Here is an 18156-nt window from a genome sequence, read left to right as displayed (position 1 = left end):
ATCTCTTAAGGAGAAAGGGACATGAATGTGCACGATGCCTTCGGATCCTGCTACCTCTCCGAGGGGGTGTGATAATTTTGGGAGGCCCTCAGGACCGAGTCTGAGGAGGACTGACGGGTTCTGGCTCAGTCTGTGGGGGAGAAACAGGTGATGGGGGCAAAGACAGAGGAGGCTCTTGGAACTTAGAGGGGGGCTGAAAGACTCAGGCTTGAACTGCAAGGGGGGTGAGGTGGGGGAGGAGATGGTGGTGGAGGAAGGGGGAGGGGTTGTTGTAGGGGAGGAGGGGAAAGGGAGTGAATGGGAGGCTTTTGCTGGGGAGACGGCTTGCAGGCTAGGAGAACTTGGGGGGGCGAGTGGAGGAGGCGGAAAGCTTTGGTATAGGGAATCTCCTTCCATTTTTTCAGGCGCTGGCAGTAGTTAAAGAGATCGCGAGTGATGTTAGGATCAAGAGTTCCCCCTGCGGGCCATTGTTCGTTATTGTTTAGGGGCTATGTCGGCCAATCTTGGGAGCAGTATTTACAGAGAAGTTTTGGTTTTATATCAGGCGTCAGGGAGAGGGTGGCTAGATACTTGAGTAGGCATTCAAGAGGTGAACTTTCAGGGAGGGATGAGGAGGCTCCCATGGCTAAAGGACAGTGAAGGAGACAAACAGGGGAAGATGAACGGAGATCCTCGGACTGGGAACAGACCGCAAGGAGACAAAGGGCGTCCCCGATGATCCTTGGGGGTCTGCGGAAACTCGTATACGAGTCTGTTTCTTAGGAAGTGTGGGTCGTCACCCAGACTTCTCTAAGAAGTCAGAGTGCCGGAGTCCGAGGTACCTAGTACTAGGAATTATTGGCGGACAGAACGGATTTCGGCAGGTAGAACGGAAGGAGGAAGTGGAAAAGGGAGCGTTCTCATCCGCAAAGGAGTCACCTTGCTTATGGCTGTTGGAGGAGGGGCCTGAGGGTCTGTTGCAGCCGTGAAGGCCAGAGGCGGCAATTTATGGCTGTTGGATGGGGGCCTGAGGGTCTAAAGCAGCTGTGAAGGCTTGAGGTGGGGAGAGTTCCCTCCTCGTCCCCGAGCATCAGGGCCTTGCCAGACAATCACGGTTAATGGCACTGTGATAGTTCAGGGAAGAGTGGCCCACTCTCGGGGAAAACTTACCTAAAGGCCAAAGAGGAGTGGTGAGTGTGAGGAGCCAGTGCCGGAAAAAGAGGACAAGGGCAAGCTGCTGCTGGTGTCGGGGGGAAGACGGGGCCCAGTTGGGGTGTCCCGTCTCCCGGGTTTCGGCACCAATGAAAAGAAAGGAGTGACACACAGCAGCAATTCACCGGAGAATTCCGCTTTATTGGGGAAAGGTGCTGGGTTATATAGGAAGGGGCATGGGGTGATTGTGGTGTTACTTCTACGGGGCTGGTGGCTATTGGCTAGGTGCTGGGAGTGGGAGTGGGGAGAGAGGTGATTGGTCTTTAGGTGGCGCCGTCGGGAACTGAGGACCCGGAAGAGAAGCCGGAAGTTTGCCATCTTACTGGTGGGCGCCCTTCAGCCAGGATCCTCACCTGACCCTAATCTACTTTCCCACTGCACAGGTGCAATGCTCAGCAATGCATGCTTGCACAGGTGTTGGCAATTTTTGCTGTTATTGACTATGTTCCTATAGTAAGAGCTCTGCCCAGTGTTCTCCCTGGTTGCCTGAAAGGGGAGAGGCATGGATGTGGAGGAGGCGAATGTGGACCTGATTCTAGTGCTGGACCTGCCACCATAAGAATAAAGCTTGGTATAAGACCTTTTACCCCCAACGTTCTTTTGTCATTATTCCTTCTTACTGAATCCATAGTGAACCTGGCTGGAGCTGAGAACCTTCAGCAAGACAACATGCCATCTAAATAGGTATTTATTAAACCAGATACAAAAGAAAAAAATAAATAGGTATTTATTATTAATGCAGATGAATTAATTAAGTTGTAGGATTATATAAGGACTGTGTAGTTCCAAACAGCAATCAATATAGTTCTCAAATCTGGAACCCCCAAAATTTGAATTTTGAAATCTGTGTCTTACTGATAAACTCAGTGAAGTCAGAAGACTTAGGTCTAGGTTCTCAACTACTTTCCTTGATAAAATCTACTTTAGGGAGCTGTCGTGAAGGTAGACTGGCCTGCTTCAGGAAAACCATACTGAAACTATATAATGAGCACCATTTATCTTCTACATTGCTTTAGCAATTCAGAATGAAGCTTTCTCCGCTCCAGCGATTTTTTCGCAACACTCCCCCCAACTTTTACTCCCTTTTCCCTGACCTCGTGGTGTTTTCATTGTATTTATTCCAGACAGTGAAAATACCCCTGCCACCTGAAAGCCCGAAGGCAAGGCTAACGATAGCGGATAGCCAACTATGGCCACTTGGCCTGAAACCTGACACACAGCTGGGCTTAAAGCAGTTCTGGGACAATAGCAAGGTCTTCGGCGGTGGGCAGCACTGCGGGCAGGCCCGCTCTCCGCCTCGCGTCCTCTTCGACTGCCCACCCTCTCCGAGCCGCAGAGCACGCCGGGAATCGTAGTTTCCGGAGGCCGGCAGGGTAGCGCACGCGCTCGGAGATCCTCCCCACCAGCCCGCCCAACTCCCGGATAAGGAAGTGGCCGGTGATGCCACGCGTTCTGCGGGCCGCGAACGGCGTCTTCTGGGAGTTGTAGTCGCTGGGGGCGGGCTCCGTCGGTAAGAAGACGTAGCTTTCCTTGAGGTCCACTACTGCAGTTGTTTCTCGGTGGGAGCCGCGGGGTCAGTCAGTCGCCCTCCCGGCATCGCGCTCCTCCTGAGGCTGAGGAGGCACTCTCCTCCTCTTCTGCTCTCCGTCTCCGGTGCTGGGTGCTCCTCTCCCCTCTGTCTTTTTCACTGCCTAGTCCTCTCCCTCTGTGGTCCATCTCCGAAGCTGGGGCTTGGCGGGGACCCGCCCTCCGGGAGAGACAGGGCCGCGACCTTCTCGGACCCGTCCACGCCCTGTGGGGCCCCTCATGCGGCCCTTCGCACGGGCTTCCCCCACTGCCCCGGATCCCCCTCTGGCGCCCGTGCGCTAACGCTCCTAATGCTTTTTTCCCCCTCTCTGTAGGGATGGAAGCTTCCTGGCGCCAGGTGACCGGTGGCCGAGGCCGAGTCCGAGGACGGGCCACTGCGGTCTCCGCCTCAGGAAATGGAAGCCACCTCCGCGGCGCTGGAGCAGGGCGAGAGAAGGGGTCGGTGGGCGAGGCTCGTCCGGTTCCCGTCCCGGGTGGAGCTGGGACTGCGGTGGCCGCAGGTGGCTCAGGCAGGCGCAGCCCCGCGGGCTCCGAAGCGCGGCAGACTTCCGTTGCCGGTGGTGAGTGTGGCTCCCGTCCTGCGTCTCACCTGGGTGCCGACTAAAGCACTTGATAGGCAGAACTGCCCCCCCCCCCCGCCCTTGTTCCCATTTTCTTCTCTGCTAACCTTCGGCAGTTGATGAGTGGTCCCACTTCTCAAACCTTTTCGGCGTTCTGGGTGAATTCCCAGCACATCTCTTTAATCTTAACTTTGATATTAATAATTGTGAAACTTACCTTGGTAGTGGCTGGTTTCGTGCATAAAGTGAATTTTAAATTAGTAATTTTTGAAGTTAGTAAATCTAAGATCCTCTCAATACAGGCACGAATGAAATCAGATCAATTTAGTATGTTTGTGGCTCCTTTCTTAAACTGTGGTTGCTGTCCGTAAGAGTTTATTCACATTTAGTGCTTGAAGAAGATTCCCATGGTCTTTGCTCTTGAGTTTGGATTCTCATTGGGAATGTGCAATGAAGCAGTCTAATTCTTTTTGTGTTATTGTTTTACCAAGTAACAAAATGAGGAGTACAGAAGACAGTGTGTGGGTAAAATTGAAACATTTCCAGAATATCTCGCCTGGCTTTAGTATATCTGCATATCAATAGGCGTTCAGAGGTGGAAAGAAGTATGGCTTTAGTGCATTTGCATCTTTCCTCAGGGGTGGAGAAGTTCATCTTGGTGTCAATGAGTGATTACCTGGGCAACAGAGGGCTTACCTGTACCTGAGAGGTGAGGGGGAGGGCGGGTGTTGCAGCTGCCTGAGCAAGAGAAGAAAGACGGCCTGGGACTGCAGTTTGTGAGCAGTAAACGGGTTTTAAACTTTATTTCTCCCTTTGACTGATTTTGGTTTTTAGAGATATTTTGCCCCTGGATTTCCTTTCCCCGGACTGACACAGTGCTAAAGAGAGTAGTGGAAGAACTAATCCAAAACTTAATGCTTTTTTTGGGTATGAACTTGTAAGAAACACATTTTCCATGTTAGCAATAGTTTGTGCGGATTAATGTTAAATATATATATGCTTTGTGACCTCACTTTAATAAAGGAAAATGTCCTTAAGCTTTCTAAGAAGCAGATTATAAACATAGTAGGTTCATCATGCCTTGCTTTATGAGAGATTGTTTTGCAGAAAAAATCACTCTTTTTTTCTTTTAAGCAGAACTAATGTCTCAAAGGAAGTTTGAGGAAATAAAGAAGGCTAATCAAGCTGCAGCCAAAAAGCTTGTAGAAGAACGCTTTAGCTCTTCCTCTGAAGAAGAAGGAGATGAAGCCTTGGAAGGAAAGTGGGGAAAAATAGTTGCTAAAACATTTATAACTTATACTACTCAGACAGGTACTATGTGATTCTTTAAAATTTTGACTTTTTTGACATCAGTGAAAATATATCCCTGACTTTTTAAAAAACACCTTTAGATGGGATAGTATTTGCATCACAAGAATGAGCATTTTTATGTTGTAGAGTTGAATTGTTTTACATTATTTAAATTATATATTGTGTAAAACTAATCTTTCTATAAAGCTAATAGAATGGCAGTGTCTCTTACAGCCTCAGAAGTTCTCCTGTGCGTTTAATTGGCAGTTGTTCACTCGGAGCTCCCTGTGAGATGAGTGGGGTCCTGTTCCTGTGTTACTAGATTGAACTAGAGAACTTTGAATACTCCCTTAAATCTGTTCTTCATTTTTCTCTCTTTTTCTAGTCAAGTTAAATGTGTCTGAAAGTCAATTTCATTTCTTGACTTTATTCCTTTATTTTATATCTTACAACTTTTGATTTTCCTACTTTTTTTTTTTTTAACTAAGTCTCCTCAGGTTTGCTGTGTACAATCACATATATATACCTGGGTTACTCTTAAAACCACATTTGTTTATGTGAGGCCCAAAGTGCTGCTGCAGTAAAGGATTTGGTAGTAAGTGTGAAAATAGATTATTTTAAATGTAAATTCTTTAACACTTTCCACATTTTATACTTACTGTTATTATTTAGGAATATGCCTACGTGTATTATTAACAATGCAGTTGCCTGAATACTTTGATGGCATCGTGAGGATAGGTATACATCTTCAAGTAGGTTTCCGAGGAATTTACCCTATCTGTGAAGTAATTAAGATTGGGAAGCTTGACTGTAAGTCTGGCTCAGCCAGGTAAAAGTTGATAAAGAATAACGGTAAGGTTAGGGGTTTTTAGTTCCTAGAGAACGTTATAGAAGGCAACCTCAAGAAGGTTCCTGCTTCAAAAGGACATCATTTAAACCATTCTAGATGGAGATAGGGTTTTATTTTTAAGTAGGAAATTCGGTGATGTAACTCAGTATTTCTGTTTTTTAGAAAACAGCATTTGTATGTATTTTTAATCTTGCTTTCATCTTAAGATGTTAAGGCAATTTTTCTTACGGTGTTTTGTGTCATAAACATTTCAGTTCTTGTTCATATGTAAGGATATCTTAAAATATGTTGTATACTCAGGGAAGGAAATCAATCAAGCTCTCTTGATTTAAGAATAGTAAATGCCAGGGTATGGCATTTCATGATATTTTGATTTATTTGGCATTATAGTTCATCTCATGTCAGTGAATTAAACACCAGAACTTTACCAAAGAAGTTCGTTCTTTTTATTTGGGCACAGCATTTGTACTTTAGTGATTCTTCTCTCAAATTTCAGACTGGAATGGTCAACTTCCTGATAGGAATCTGTATCTTGCTGGTCCAAGGACACATCAAACATGATGAAAGATAACTCCTTTCTTTTCTTTATCTCAGTTAGTAGCACCACCATTTTCCCAGGCACCCACTCAAGTCAGAAATCTGGGAGCAGGGATGGCACATACATGGCATGAGTGTGTTTCATTCACTATTCCTCTTCACCTCTGCCATGTCAGACATCTCAGCAGAATACTCTTTCCTTCTGAATCTTGACATGAACATTGGCTTTTAAAAGCAATGCAGTCTAATTGTCAAAGTCCTGCTGAATTTTTTACTTCCTATTTCTTAAATCTATCCCTTCTCTTCCCACTTACTATCATTGCCTTAATTCAATCCCCTACATATGTTTAATATATGGATTACATCCATATAATGGCTCTGTGAGGTAGTTATTTTAGTTACTACTATTTTAAAGATGATAAAACAGTCACACAGGTAATTTGCTCAAGGTCATTTTTTGCTTTATCTGCTGTAACTGCCTCTAAATTGGTACTTCATGCTTCCAGTCTTGGCCTCCTTGCACTCATTTTTCTTCAGTTGCCAGAGTGATCTTTTTAAAAATCATGACTTCAAATGCCATGCTATCCGCCATGACATCTTGGGCAGTATACTTTATTGCTACAGCCAAACTTTAATATAATTTTCAAAAAAATCTTACATAGATTTTGTAAATGGAAGGTTAGGCTTTATTTTGCTAAAGCCTATTCCATCTTGTTCTCAAATTCTGTTTTACAAGTTAGCTGTTAAATTAGATGAAATTTAAAATGTTACACATTTGTTAAAGCCAGCCAAGTTAAAAAGCAAAATAAGCATGTAAAATAGGATTATTGAGTCTGCCTTTAAAGATACTCTTTAAACTTTGGTGTTTATTTAAAATAAAGCAATTGTCTTTAATACTTTTATAATATTTTATAGTTTTCAGTGTGATTTCATATATTTTTAAATTCCTAAATTATATTTATTATGGTAGAGCAAGTTTTGTAAGTTCTGTGTTTATTTAGATGGTATTACAAAGTAAAGAAATACCCTAGTGTCCTATTTACTTAATTTGTCTCTTTGGAAACTTATATTTTGATTTGAACCATTGTATTGCCAATTTAAATTCCGTACTTAAGATAATTTATTCTGTTAGTCTACTTTTCTCACAGGCTCAGCCAACCTCTCTTGAGCAATCATTATTTTACTAATGGCACATAGGTTTGTTTCTCTCACACTAAAGTGACTCCACTCACTGCCTTTTTGGTGTCATGTGTACTTTTGGGTAATATTTCCATCTCTCATTTTGCTGTTACCTGTTATTTCTTGGACATTCCTTTAGTGTCCCTCTGCTGCAGCATAGCTTAGTGGTTAAGAGAGCTCACTTTGAAAAAGTCAAACTGAACTTAATTGTTCTGTGCCTCAGTTTTCTCATCTGTAAAGTGAAGATAAAAATAGCTCACTTAATCGTACTGAAGTACTAATAGTACAATGCCTAGCAAATAAATGCACACTAATTGTTAAACAAAATAGTCTAGTAATTTTTTCTAAGAAGTTCATGCTACCTCTTAAAACAGAAATAGTGAACATAAATTAAGGAACCAAGTTTATTGTAATGACCTCAGGATCTTTTCATTCAACAAATTTTTATTAAGAATGTGCTGTGTTAGTAGACATACACACAGACACACACACACACTCTGTCTCTGTCTCTGCCTGTCTGTCTCTGATTCTCTCTCTCTCTCTTTATGCTAAATGGCCCTGCTGAGCTTTGACTTTTCAGTTCATTCCACTTTGTGGAAGGGGAGCTTTCCCTTGTTATTTGACATCTTGCTGCTGTTGCTTATTACTCTGCCCCCACAGATTTGTTAAGGACTTTATCAGTGATAAAAGCAAGTATACTGAGAGAGGGCCCCAATACTGGTTTTGAATCAAGGGTATAACGTTTAATACATGGACTTTGTGATGATCTCTTTCCAGCTAACTGGTTGCTTTTTTTTTTTTTTTTTTAGTTCTCATTTTTCAGCTATATTTTGAGCAGTTGATATTGCCAAACGGTTCTCACATTATATGGTGCTATTAGTGTGTGTTATTTTCAGATGTTGCTTAACATGAATTTTCAATTTTTAAATTTGAAGATGGAGATATACGTGAATTAGAGCGAACAAAGCAGTATGTAAATGAAGCTTTCCAAGCAGGGGCTATGACATGCTTAATTTGTATTGCTTCAGTGAAGAGAAACCAAGCAGTAAGTTTTTCTCCTTATGTATATTAATTTATATCCCTAGAATACCTTATTTTGCATTTATAATACTTAACCATTTGTTATTCTTTTGCTTATTTTTGTTTGAGAATTTTATTTTTGAATTGATCTTCATTTTGTAAATCTGTAATTAAAAAAAAATTACATCCAAGTGAGCATCCAATATTTTTAGTGTTATTAATATAACTGAAGCAAAGTATCTTCAGTTTTAATGTATGTGTCAATTTGGTAAAGCACTTTTAGCAGATGTATTTTAGAGATTCCCACAAGTATGAAATACTAAAATGCACTATTTTATTTCTTTCAGCAGGTTTAAAAAAAGATGGTCACTGCCTTCAGGAAAGTAGAACCTAGTAGTGATGTGGCTTCTTAGTGAGCTTCTTTTGTGTTGAAGACACACTATGGGAAGTGTGTAGGCTTGTTGGGCAGAGATGGATTCAGACATAGCTCACATATTTAGAGGTGCTGGGGCCTAGTGGTGAAGTTACCTGTATAAAATTTAAAAGAGCCTTAGTGAAGCAATTAAGGGAAAACGGTAATGAAAGATGATAGACTCAACATTTAGATCTCAGATTCATCCACTGCTGTTACAAGAGCATTGCCTAGAGAAAGAAAATCAGGCTGGATGAAGTGGGTTGGTTCTGTAGTGTGAGTAAGAAGTCTAGCATTTCATCAGATAGGCTGGTGCAGCAGAGGCAGGTGTTTTTGGCGCCCAGAGTTACATCCGGTTGGCTTGATCTGATTTCAGCTGCAGTGGATGAGTGGTCTCTGCAAGTGGTTACAGTCTACCTTAAGCACCTGTTGTGTGTGTGAATTATTTTTTTTAACCTCAATGCTTTTTCTTTGGGAACTGCCTCAGTTAGTACACATGTGTAGTATAAATGCCCAGGGGAGTTGATGCCCTTGGGGCAAATTTCTACCACTTGGAGTGTTAGGGGTTGGGGATGGGTTAGTTTGAGGTGTGTTTTACAGTTCTTCTGAGTCCCGAGCAGGACTGAACTTTGGCCCTTAGAGGTACTTAGTTCATAATAAGACATTGGTTCCTTTTTTTAATGTTGCTGCCAGCATATGCAATGTACTATGTTTCTGATTTTACTGAACAGTTGCAAAATGTTACAATGAAATGAAAAGTGATTTTTTGTCAGTTTTATCAAAGTGCTGGTAGGTTTTAAAAATTAATTTCATTTTTAAAAATTATATTCTCAAGTTTTTTGCTCACCAAGTTTTAGAATTTAGCATTAAGTGCTAGACTGATAGATTTTTATATAACAAAGGGCTGTTTAGGGATATATGTACATACAGTTGACCCTTCAACCAAATGGGTTTGAACTGTATCGGTCCACTTACACAGATTTTTTTTCAATAAATATATTGGAAAATTTTTTGGAGATTTGTGACAGTTTGAAAAAACTTTCTGTTCTCTAGTTTACTTTATTGTAAGGATACGTTGTCTAATACATATAGCATTCAAAATGTGTTAATTGACTTTTATGTTTTAGGTATTCTGGTCAACAGCATAGTTAAGTTTTTGGGCAGTCAGAAGTTTATATGCAGATTTTCGACTGCATGGGGGTGTCAGTGTTCCTAGCCCCCCCAGTGTTTTTTAAGGGTCAGCTGTGTTTATGTTTGAAGATTCCTTTGTAGTGTTGTTTATAATTGGAAATAACCTAAACATCCAACAATAAATTGGTTAAATAAATTGTGAAAAATAAATCTGTGTGATATACATACAGCTATAAATATCATGTATGAACATAATAAGGATAAATGCTTATACTGTGTTAAGAGAAGAGACTAAAGGTACTTATAGTATGACCAGTATAGTATGACCTCATTTAAAAAAATGAAAAAGATTAAAAAATATTGGAGATCATGCAGAATGTTAACAATAGTTATTTTTAGCTAACGGAATCTAGGTTATCAATGTAATTTTTCTTTAAAGTATTCTATGCTTAAATAAATTTTCATAAAAACATTTCTGTTATACTGGAAAGATTTTTTTGCTTAATCCTTAGTAGCTCTTCAAAATGATTTGGTGTGTTGCTCATTTTAAAGCATTATGGAATCATCAAAGAAAATCAATGCATACATGTGAATTTCTAATATCTTTGTTGCAGGTTTGGAGCTGTTCAGGTTGTTTCTGTATATTTCACATGCCCTGTATCCAGAAGTGGGCTAAAGACAGCCAGTTTCTGGTGTCTTCTCCTTTGACAGATGATGATTTTGGAAAGAGAGATTATCCCTGGCCTTGGTAATGTTTTCTAATTTAGTTGGAATATTAAGTTGTAAAATAAATGAAAATTATAGCTCATAAGTTGCTTTATTGGCAGTTTCAGGATCCATGTTTGGCTTTCAATTAGTTGTTTGGTTTTTGTGAAGATAAGGAACTTTGGTAATGGCTTTCTTTTTTATTATCAATTTGTATAACTACTTGTTCCTTTTAGTAACTAATAATTTATTCAGACCTAATTTTTTCCTCTTCAAGAAAACCCCTTAATTATCCTTTTTTAAGAACTTTCATCTCTTTAAAATTCTATAAAACTGGAATCGTTCATAATTCTGGTACTTTTAATCTGGAGTTCCTGCTAGTGTACATTAATTAGTATCACATTGTGTAAGATTGTCGTCTAACATATTTTGATCATAGTCTTTCCAGTTTTATTCTTGGAATCTGTCAATTGCAGGTATATGTTATCTACTCTCATCAGTTTATCTACATTTATTTTATTAGTTTGGCTTATTATTGATGAATATTTAATTGTGAACTTCTAGTGTATTTCCAGAGAGAGCTGGGGAGTGGAGAATTTATATCTTTGTAAATAAAGACAATAAAAAATTTTCCAATACTGGCAGCCCAAAAGGTAGATTTACTGTTGAGGTAATGAAGCATAAACTTCAGGGACTCTGTTTTCACATAAATGTTAACTTTTATAACTAATTTTATATTTTTTATAGTTTTCCATTCTTTTTCATAAAAGAGACCTCCAAGTTGTATAAGATTCAGGCCTCAGAAAATCTGGATCTAGATCAGATCTCAAACTGATATATTTGTAAAATTGTGGTAGTGTAGTTTTCAAAAAAATTTTTAGACATACTAGTTACTTTGTAAAATGTAATTCTCCACCATCTGTGAGGGAGTTTATTCTCATCTTGCTCATGGAGATACTGCAGTTAATTGAATTATTCAGGCTTCTCTTACTGTTAAGCCATAGGCTAGGATTTGAAACCTATGATTTGACTTCCAAATTCAGTGCTTTTTCTATTCAGAGTTATAGCTTATAATTCTTTTAGATATATTATTTGTTTTCATTGAATATTAGCTTCTCTGAAGCAGTTTAAAATTTCAAAGCCTATATTTGTTTTGCTATTTTATATTATTTATTTGTGGGAGGATTTTAGTATTTAATAGGCATAGAATTAGAGTAGATATTTTGGCTTAATCTTAGAGATTTGAAAGTTAGGGTTACTTTTCCCACACTTGCTCTTCTCATCTCTTAAGTGGTCATTTTGCCATGGAGTAGAAAGTATACCAGTTAGGAGAGGATGAACTACTACTCTTCATTGAAATCTAAAAGGAACAATAAACTGCATTAACTGTGTGGTAACCTTTGCATTCTATATTTCACATTTTTTAGGAAAGAAAGTAAGTAACTGTTCTGGATTTTGGTTAATCCTTGTCAGGATGGAGCTAGAACTTGATAAAAATGTTTAAAACTAGTTGGTTTGTGGAAATCAAACATGTAAAATACATGTTTCTACTAAGATATTGCTTTTTTGTAAACAATACATAATTACATTTCATTGTTAGAATGTCATTTAATTTAAATAAAACTCATTTGCACATATTGCCCTCACCTTCTGTAATCTCCCAGAACAGTTCAGACTCAGTATTGATGAGCAATTTTAAAGTGTGATAAGTTGCTTTTTAGCTATCCATATCTAAGCTTATTAAAAGTACACACTAGCTTAGAGGAAATGGTAGACATATTTCAGTAAAGGAAAATTTTAACACTTCCAACAAAATTCCAATTATTTCTTCCAGATGAGACATGGAATTTTGTTTTGATTTTTAATTGCAAGAAGAAATATCTTTTAGTTATTTTGAATATTATGTGGAAACAGTATGTTCTCGGCAATGAAAATACGTTGTATGTGTTGCAAAAAAAATTTAAATGATTATATGAACCTGTTTTTCCAGTACATATACTAGCTATACTCATTTGTCTTTATTTGTGAATGAAGTGATCTGTAATTTATTAGTGAATTTGATATAGCAGAAGTTTACCACTTCTAGTACCAAAACTACATTATTTTAGTCTCGCCAGGTAAAAATCTTGCTACACTAGTGGAGGATATGAAGGAGTAGTTGAACTCCTCTTTGACTTAGGCACATTTGAAGATACCTATTTTGTATCAGATGTTGAGAAATACAAAATTCTTTACTTTCAAATACTTTCCCCCTTAATTCTAGATCTTAGTCATCTTTATTGCCTACATATACCCTGATTTCTTTCTGTTGTCTTCTGTTGGTAATATATTTTATTTATTTGTAAACCACCCAACGAAACTTTTAAAACATCAACCTTTATAAAAACTGGAGTGAATAGCTTATGAATAAATTTTAAGTGGTAAGTAGAAAGCTAATGTTGCTTTCTTTTTGTAGCTGTGCTCTTGATATGTGCTGCTTAGTACACTAGCAACTAACCATATGTGGTTATTTAAATTTTTAAAAATTATAAAATAAAAAATTCTGTTCTTTCCTCAGTTGTAGATATTAGCCACTATTCAAGTGCTAACTAGCCATATGTTGCTAATGGCTACTGTATTTAACATGGTAGGTATAGAAAAGTTCCATCATCTCAGGAAATTATATTTGACAGCTGTTCTAGATGATTGAAATTGATTTTAGTAAAATCTTGTTTCTTACTAATAAAAAGATGGAGCAGAGACTGTTTTAACATAAAACTGAGTATACCCTATTACCCAGTATGTTTATATTCTTGTCACTCATGTCACTTTTAAAAATGAAATTAAGTAATTTCATTCTTTGTAGTCCAAAATGTAGGTTTGAATACAAACGATCTGACACTCCTAGTAGGTACTATTGCTATTGTGGGAAAGTGGAAGATCCACCTTCAGATCCATGGCTTGTGCCTCATTCGTGTGGCCAAGTATGTGAGAAAGAATTTAAACCTCCTTGTGGCCATAAGTGTTTACTCCTATGTCATCCAGGTGAGTTATATGTTACATTTCTTATTGTGTCTGAGTGGTTTACTTTTTATGTTGAGGCAAAAGAAACCCAAAAACTGAAAGTTGAATTAGAACTTAAGTTTATGTAAGAAAATATTGGAAGGGAATGCCTTTTAAAATATCAGTAAGGAAAGCATTAGAAACTGCAGATAGGTGTAGGAATTGAGAACTCTTCTGATAGTTTTTCCTTTCATTGGATTCTAGGTCCCTGCCCTCCTTGTCCAAAGATGGTTACAACTACTTGTTACTGTAAGAAAGCAAAACCTATTCCTCGTAGGTGTAGCATGAAGGAGTGGTCCTGTCAGGGCCCATGTGGGCGGAAGTTGCTTTGTGGACAACATAAATGTGAAAATTCTTGTCATGCAGGTAAAAAGGTCATCATACCTGTTAGGTGTTCTGACTTTTAACAAAAGTCACACAGCCTCTATGGCTATTATAACATTTCTGTGCTAATTTATTATTGTAATTTTAGGAAGTTGTCTACCCTGTCCAAGAGTTAGTAGACAAAAGTGTGTCTGTGGCAAACAAGTAACTGAAAGAAGCTGTGCAAGTCCATTGTGGCATTGTGTTCAAGTAAGTGTGTATGTGTTTTGAGGGGTGGTATTAAAGAGCACAGAAAGCATGAACAATTAGAAATGCTAATTAGGCTTAGATGGATAAGAGGAGAGGAAGAATAGTAACTCAGATTAATTGTATTCACATTTAGGAAACTTCAGTTTAATATTTTAATTACTGGGGGAAATACATTTTTTCAAATTAATAGCTACTTATTGAATTTGGATTCAGTACTCATGTACTCTCTCGGATTCAGTACCTCTCTCCCTCTCTTCTTTCTTCAACTTACATCCCTCCTCTCTTCTTGAGTTAACCCAGTTGAGGAAGTAGGATTGATTTTTGTAGATTGCTTGTCCTAGAATTGGCATGGTTTTAATACCATTTAGAAATCTTGGGTAGATGGCCATATGAAGCTGTCTGTAGTTTTTTCTTTTTAAAATACACTTTTTGGGACTATTGGGTGTTTGTATGTGTGTGTGTACATAGGTATATATGTGTATATACATTTGTGTGTGTGTGTGTGTGTGTGTGTGTGTGTGTGTATAAAACCCATGTAAGGTGTAAAGCATAATTATATGAGGAACATAAAGAAGTTGCTTACTTGTAGTTGAAAAGTGGATTATGTCATGTATAGTCTTACTAACTTTTAAGTCCTTCACTAGTGCATACTGCATTTTATTTTAGGTATGTGGAAAAACACTGCCATGTGGTAATCATACGTGTGAGCAAGTTTGCCACGTTGGTGCTTGTGGAGATTGTCCTAGATCTGGGAAGAGGTTCTGTCCATGTCAGAAGTCAAGTAAGACTTTTAAAAATCTTAAATAGGGTATAATTACTTATCATGCCAACTAGAGTACTTCCCTAATTCAACTAGATTTCTCTGCAAGTTCATCAGGTAGTTTTAGTAATAACACAAATCTGGTACTAGATTTCATACATTTGCATGAGAGGACAATATAGCATAGTGGATTAAGAACTCAGACTTTGGAGTCAGGCATATCTGGGTTCAAATCCCACATTCATTAATTACAGTGTTCTCAGTTGAATGGGGATGGTAATAGTACCTTTTTTTAAAAATAACTGTGAGAATTAAATGATGAAATGCACATAATATATTTAGTGTAGTGCCTAGAACATAAGGAAAACCTAATAATAAGCTATTGTCATTATTTATTAAATTCACCTGTGTTATAGGTGAATTTAATTTTGACTGCTTTGAGGTAAAGGCATAGAAGGGTTGCAGTTTGAGTCCACTTCCTTGACTCTGCGCTGTTAACAGCACACATGCTTAGGTTATTGCCAACAGTTGTCATATAGTATGTTTGTTATGTGTATGTATAATATGTTTAAAGGGCAGTTTCATAATGTTTTAATGTCTACATCTTTGTTTTTTTTTAATCCTGTGAGGTTAAGAGCAAATTTTTATATATAATTCTATATATTGTAGAATTCTTCATAGAGGTTTACATGGTCTTACTCATTTCTTGGGGTAAGTATTTCTGAAGTAGTTAGCTCATAAAAATGTGCTTCTTGAGGATGTCAACTTGTGTCAAATTTTTTTAGAAAGCATAAACTTTACACATATTAGGGATTATTTATAAAGTTAATTTTTTCCAATAATTATGTAGATAGTCTGAAAGGGCTATCATTCTTTAGGGAGCCAAAGAACATGGGACATTGTTAGTGCTTTACAGTACTGTATCTTATTAAAATTGACTTTTCATCTGCTTTTAGAGTTTTCTTTGCCTTGTACAGAAGATGTACCAACTTGTGGAGATAGTTGTGACAAAGTTCTTGAATGTGGAATCCATAGATGTTCACAGCGTTGTCACCGAGGTCCTTGTGAAACATGTAGACAGGTTAGTCATCTCTGGTAATAATCACTTCTAAGGGTTGCCTTTCATAGTAGGTCAAATGGGACTGTTCTGCAACTGTTTTCCATCACTTGGTTTCATCAACCTTTATGTATGATCTGCATGAGTTTAGTGACCTAATATTTATGGTGAAGAAGCAGATTATGCCAGCAAGCAAATCTAAAAATTACTTGTTTATTTTTGCTTGGTCACAATTTGAACATTGTAATTTTTATCAGGTAATGTGGAGTTGTTTGTTCCCAGAAGAAATTCAAAGCAATGATGAATTAGACCTAGTGATGAGAGAGAAGAATGCCTAGAATTGACATTTTAAAGTTAAATGTTGTGGGTTTGGCCTTTGTACTAGTTAGCCAGTTTTCTTGTTTCACCAAGACAACATGTGCATGGGTTATGGTGGAACTAGATGTAAGTGATTTTAATGCATGGTGTCATTTTACTATTTAGTATCACATTTTTGCTAAGTTTAATAATGGAAATTCTACCGAGTTCTTTTTGGAACAAAGTAAGAAAAAGTTTCGTAGGAAATTCAGCCTATTTTTGGTAAAGCCTCATACAAGAGACTTAAAACTTCTCTTTCATTTTTTAGTAATTATAGAAATTGCAACATGGTAAAAATCATGTCAATGAAAGTCAGCTTTACTAGTATTTATTTGGTTCTTCCAGGAAGTGGAAAAGCATTGTCGCTGTGGAAAACATACAAAACGAATGCCATGTCATAAACCTTACCTGTGTGAAACTAAGTGTGTTAAGATGCGGGACTGTCAGAAGCATCAGTGCAGGAGAAAGGTATGTGTAGTAAGCTTGGGAAACTGATCAGAACTGCTATTTTGCTATGGAATTTTTCCTTTTTGGGCCTCTGTTAAGTGCCTTCTTGACTTGTTCTTCTAATGTTCAATCATATTCTTTGCTTTCCATATGAAATACTAATAAAAAATCTAGACTAATCTTAAGTATCTGTATTCGTGGGAAAGCTTACCAATGCTTTTAAAGGGTCTCTTTTGGTTCTGTGCATAATCCTTTCAAATTGATTCCTGAGCTGTTTGTGTTCCCTGACTTTAACACATCATAGCAGTGTTAGAGAGTTCTTTGGTGCTAAAGACTTCACTTCTCTTGTCCAAATCTTACTTTTAGACTCTTGTTCAGCCTAAGTTGACTGGGGTATTTTACTGAGTGTGTAGATTTGCAGTTTCTTTAAGTCCCTTTATTCATGAATTATATGGGGAGATTCCTTGTTCTTAGATCTACTGACATACAGTGACTTCAACATTGTTTTGCTTAGTGTTAACACAGTATCTTTTTCCATTCTTTTACTTTTCTTCATATATTTATATTTAAACTAGAATTCTTATAGGCAGCATTTAGATAATTATTTTATTTTGTCCAAGTTGACAATCTTTGTCACTTAATTTGGGTGTAGATCATTTGCATTTAATGTGAATCTTAATATGGTTGGATTTAAATCTATCATTTTGCTATTTTTTATTTGCCCATGTGTTCCTTGTACCTTTCCCTCTTTTGTGTCTTCTGTTTGATGTTTTTTCAGTGATTCTATTTTAACTTTATTTGACTTCCTGCATTTTATACCCATGTATTTTATAAACCCCAAATACATTGTTTTTATTTTTGCTTTAGAAACCTTTTAAAGAGTTTGAAAGAAAATAAGAAAAAGTTGTTTTTTATTGTTATCATAAAAATCACTATTTTTAGTGCATTTCATTCTTCTATATAGATAGTGGTTTCTATCTGGTTTCATTTTCTTTCTATCTGAAGACTTCCTTTAGCATATTTTGTAGTGCCGGTCATGATTTTCAATTTTGTGAAAAATATTTGTGGAATTCTAGTGTGACAGCTTTTTCTACGTACTTTAAAGATGTTGCTCCATTATCTTTTAGCTTGCATTTTTTCCAACAGATAGCATGGTGCTGTTGTTGTCTTTGTTCCTCTGTATGTGATGTATCTTTCTTCTTTGATATTTTTTGAAGATTTTTCTCTTTATCACCAAAATTAAGCAATTTATTTGTAGCGTCCCTTGGTATAGCTTTCTTCATGTTTCTTTAGCTCAGTTTTGTCGAGCTTCTTGGAATTGTATAGCTTTCATGGAATTTGTGAAATTTTCAGTCTTTATTTTTCAAATATTTTTCCCCCACCCATTCCTTCTGAAACTCCAATGACATATACATTAGGCTGCTTCAAGTTCCACAGCTCCTGATGCTCCGCCAAAAT

General features: G+C 37.7%; 1 protein-coding gene across 1 annotated transcript in view; it reads left to right on the top strand.

Moving 5' to 3' along the window:
• The first annotated feature begins 2876 nt into the window (after positions 1-2876).
• Positions 2877-18156, top strand: part of NFXL1 (nuclear transcription factor, X-box binding like 1) — a 53313-nt gene continuing 38033 nt past the window's right edge. Inside the window, exons 1-10 of the mRNA XM_036892531.2 lie at positions 2877-3338; positions 4476-4649; positions 8130-8239; positions 10372-10505; positions 13308-13486; positions 13709-13870; positions 13977-14077; positions 14744-14858; positions 15794-15918; positions 16597-16719. Coding sequence (XP_036748426.2) covers positions 3095-3338; positions 4476-4649; positions 8130-8239; positions 10372-10505; positions 13308-13486; positions 13709-13870; positions 13977-14077; positions 14744-14858; positions 15794-15918; positions 16597-16719 — 1467 coding nt within the window. The 5' untranslated portion in view covers positions 2877-3094. The remainder of the gene's footprint in view (positions 3339-4475; positions 4650-8129; positions 8240-10371; positions 10506-13307; positions 13487-13708; positions 13871-13976; positions 14078-14743; positions 14859-15793; positions 15919-16596; positions 16720-18156) is intronic.

The sequence above is a fragment of the Manis pentadactyla genome, chromosome 5 (assembly GCF_030020395.1).
Source record: "Manis pentadactyla isolate mManPen7 chromosome 5, mManPen7.hap1, whole genome shotgun sequence".
NCBI classification, from domain to species: Eukaryota; Metazoa; Chordata; class Mammalia; order Pholidota; family Manidae; genus Manis; species Manis pentadactyla.
Note: the sequence above shows the minus strand (reverse complement) of the source record. Positions and strands in the feature narration are given on the sequence as shown.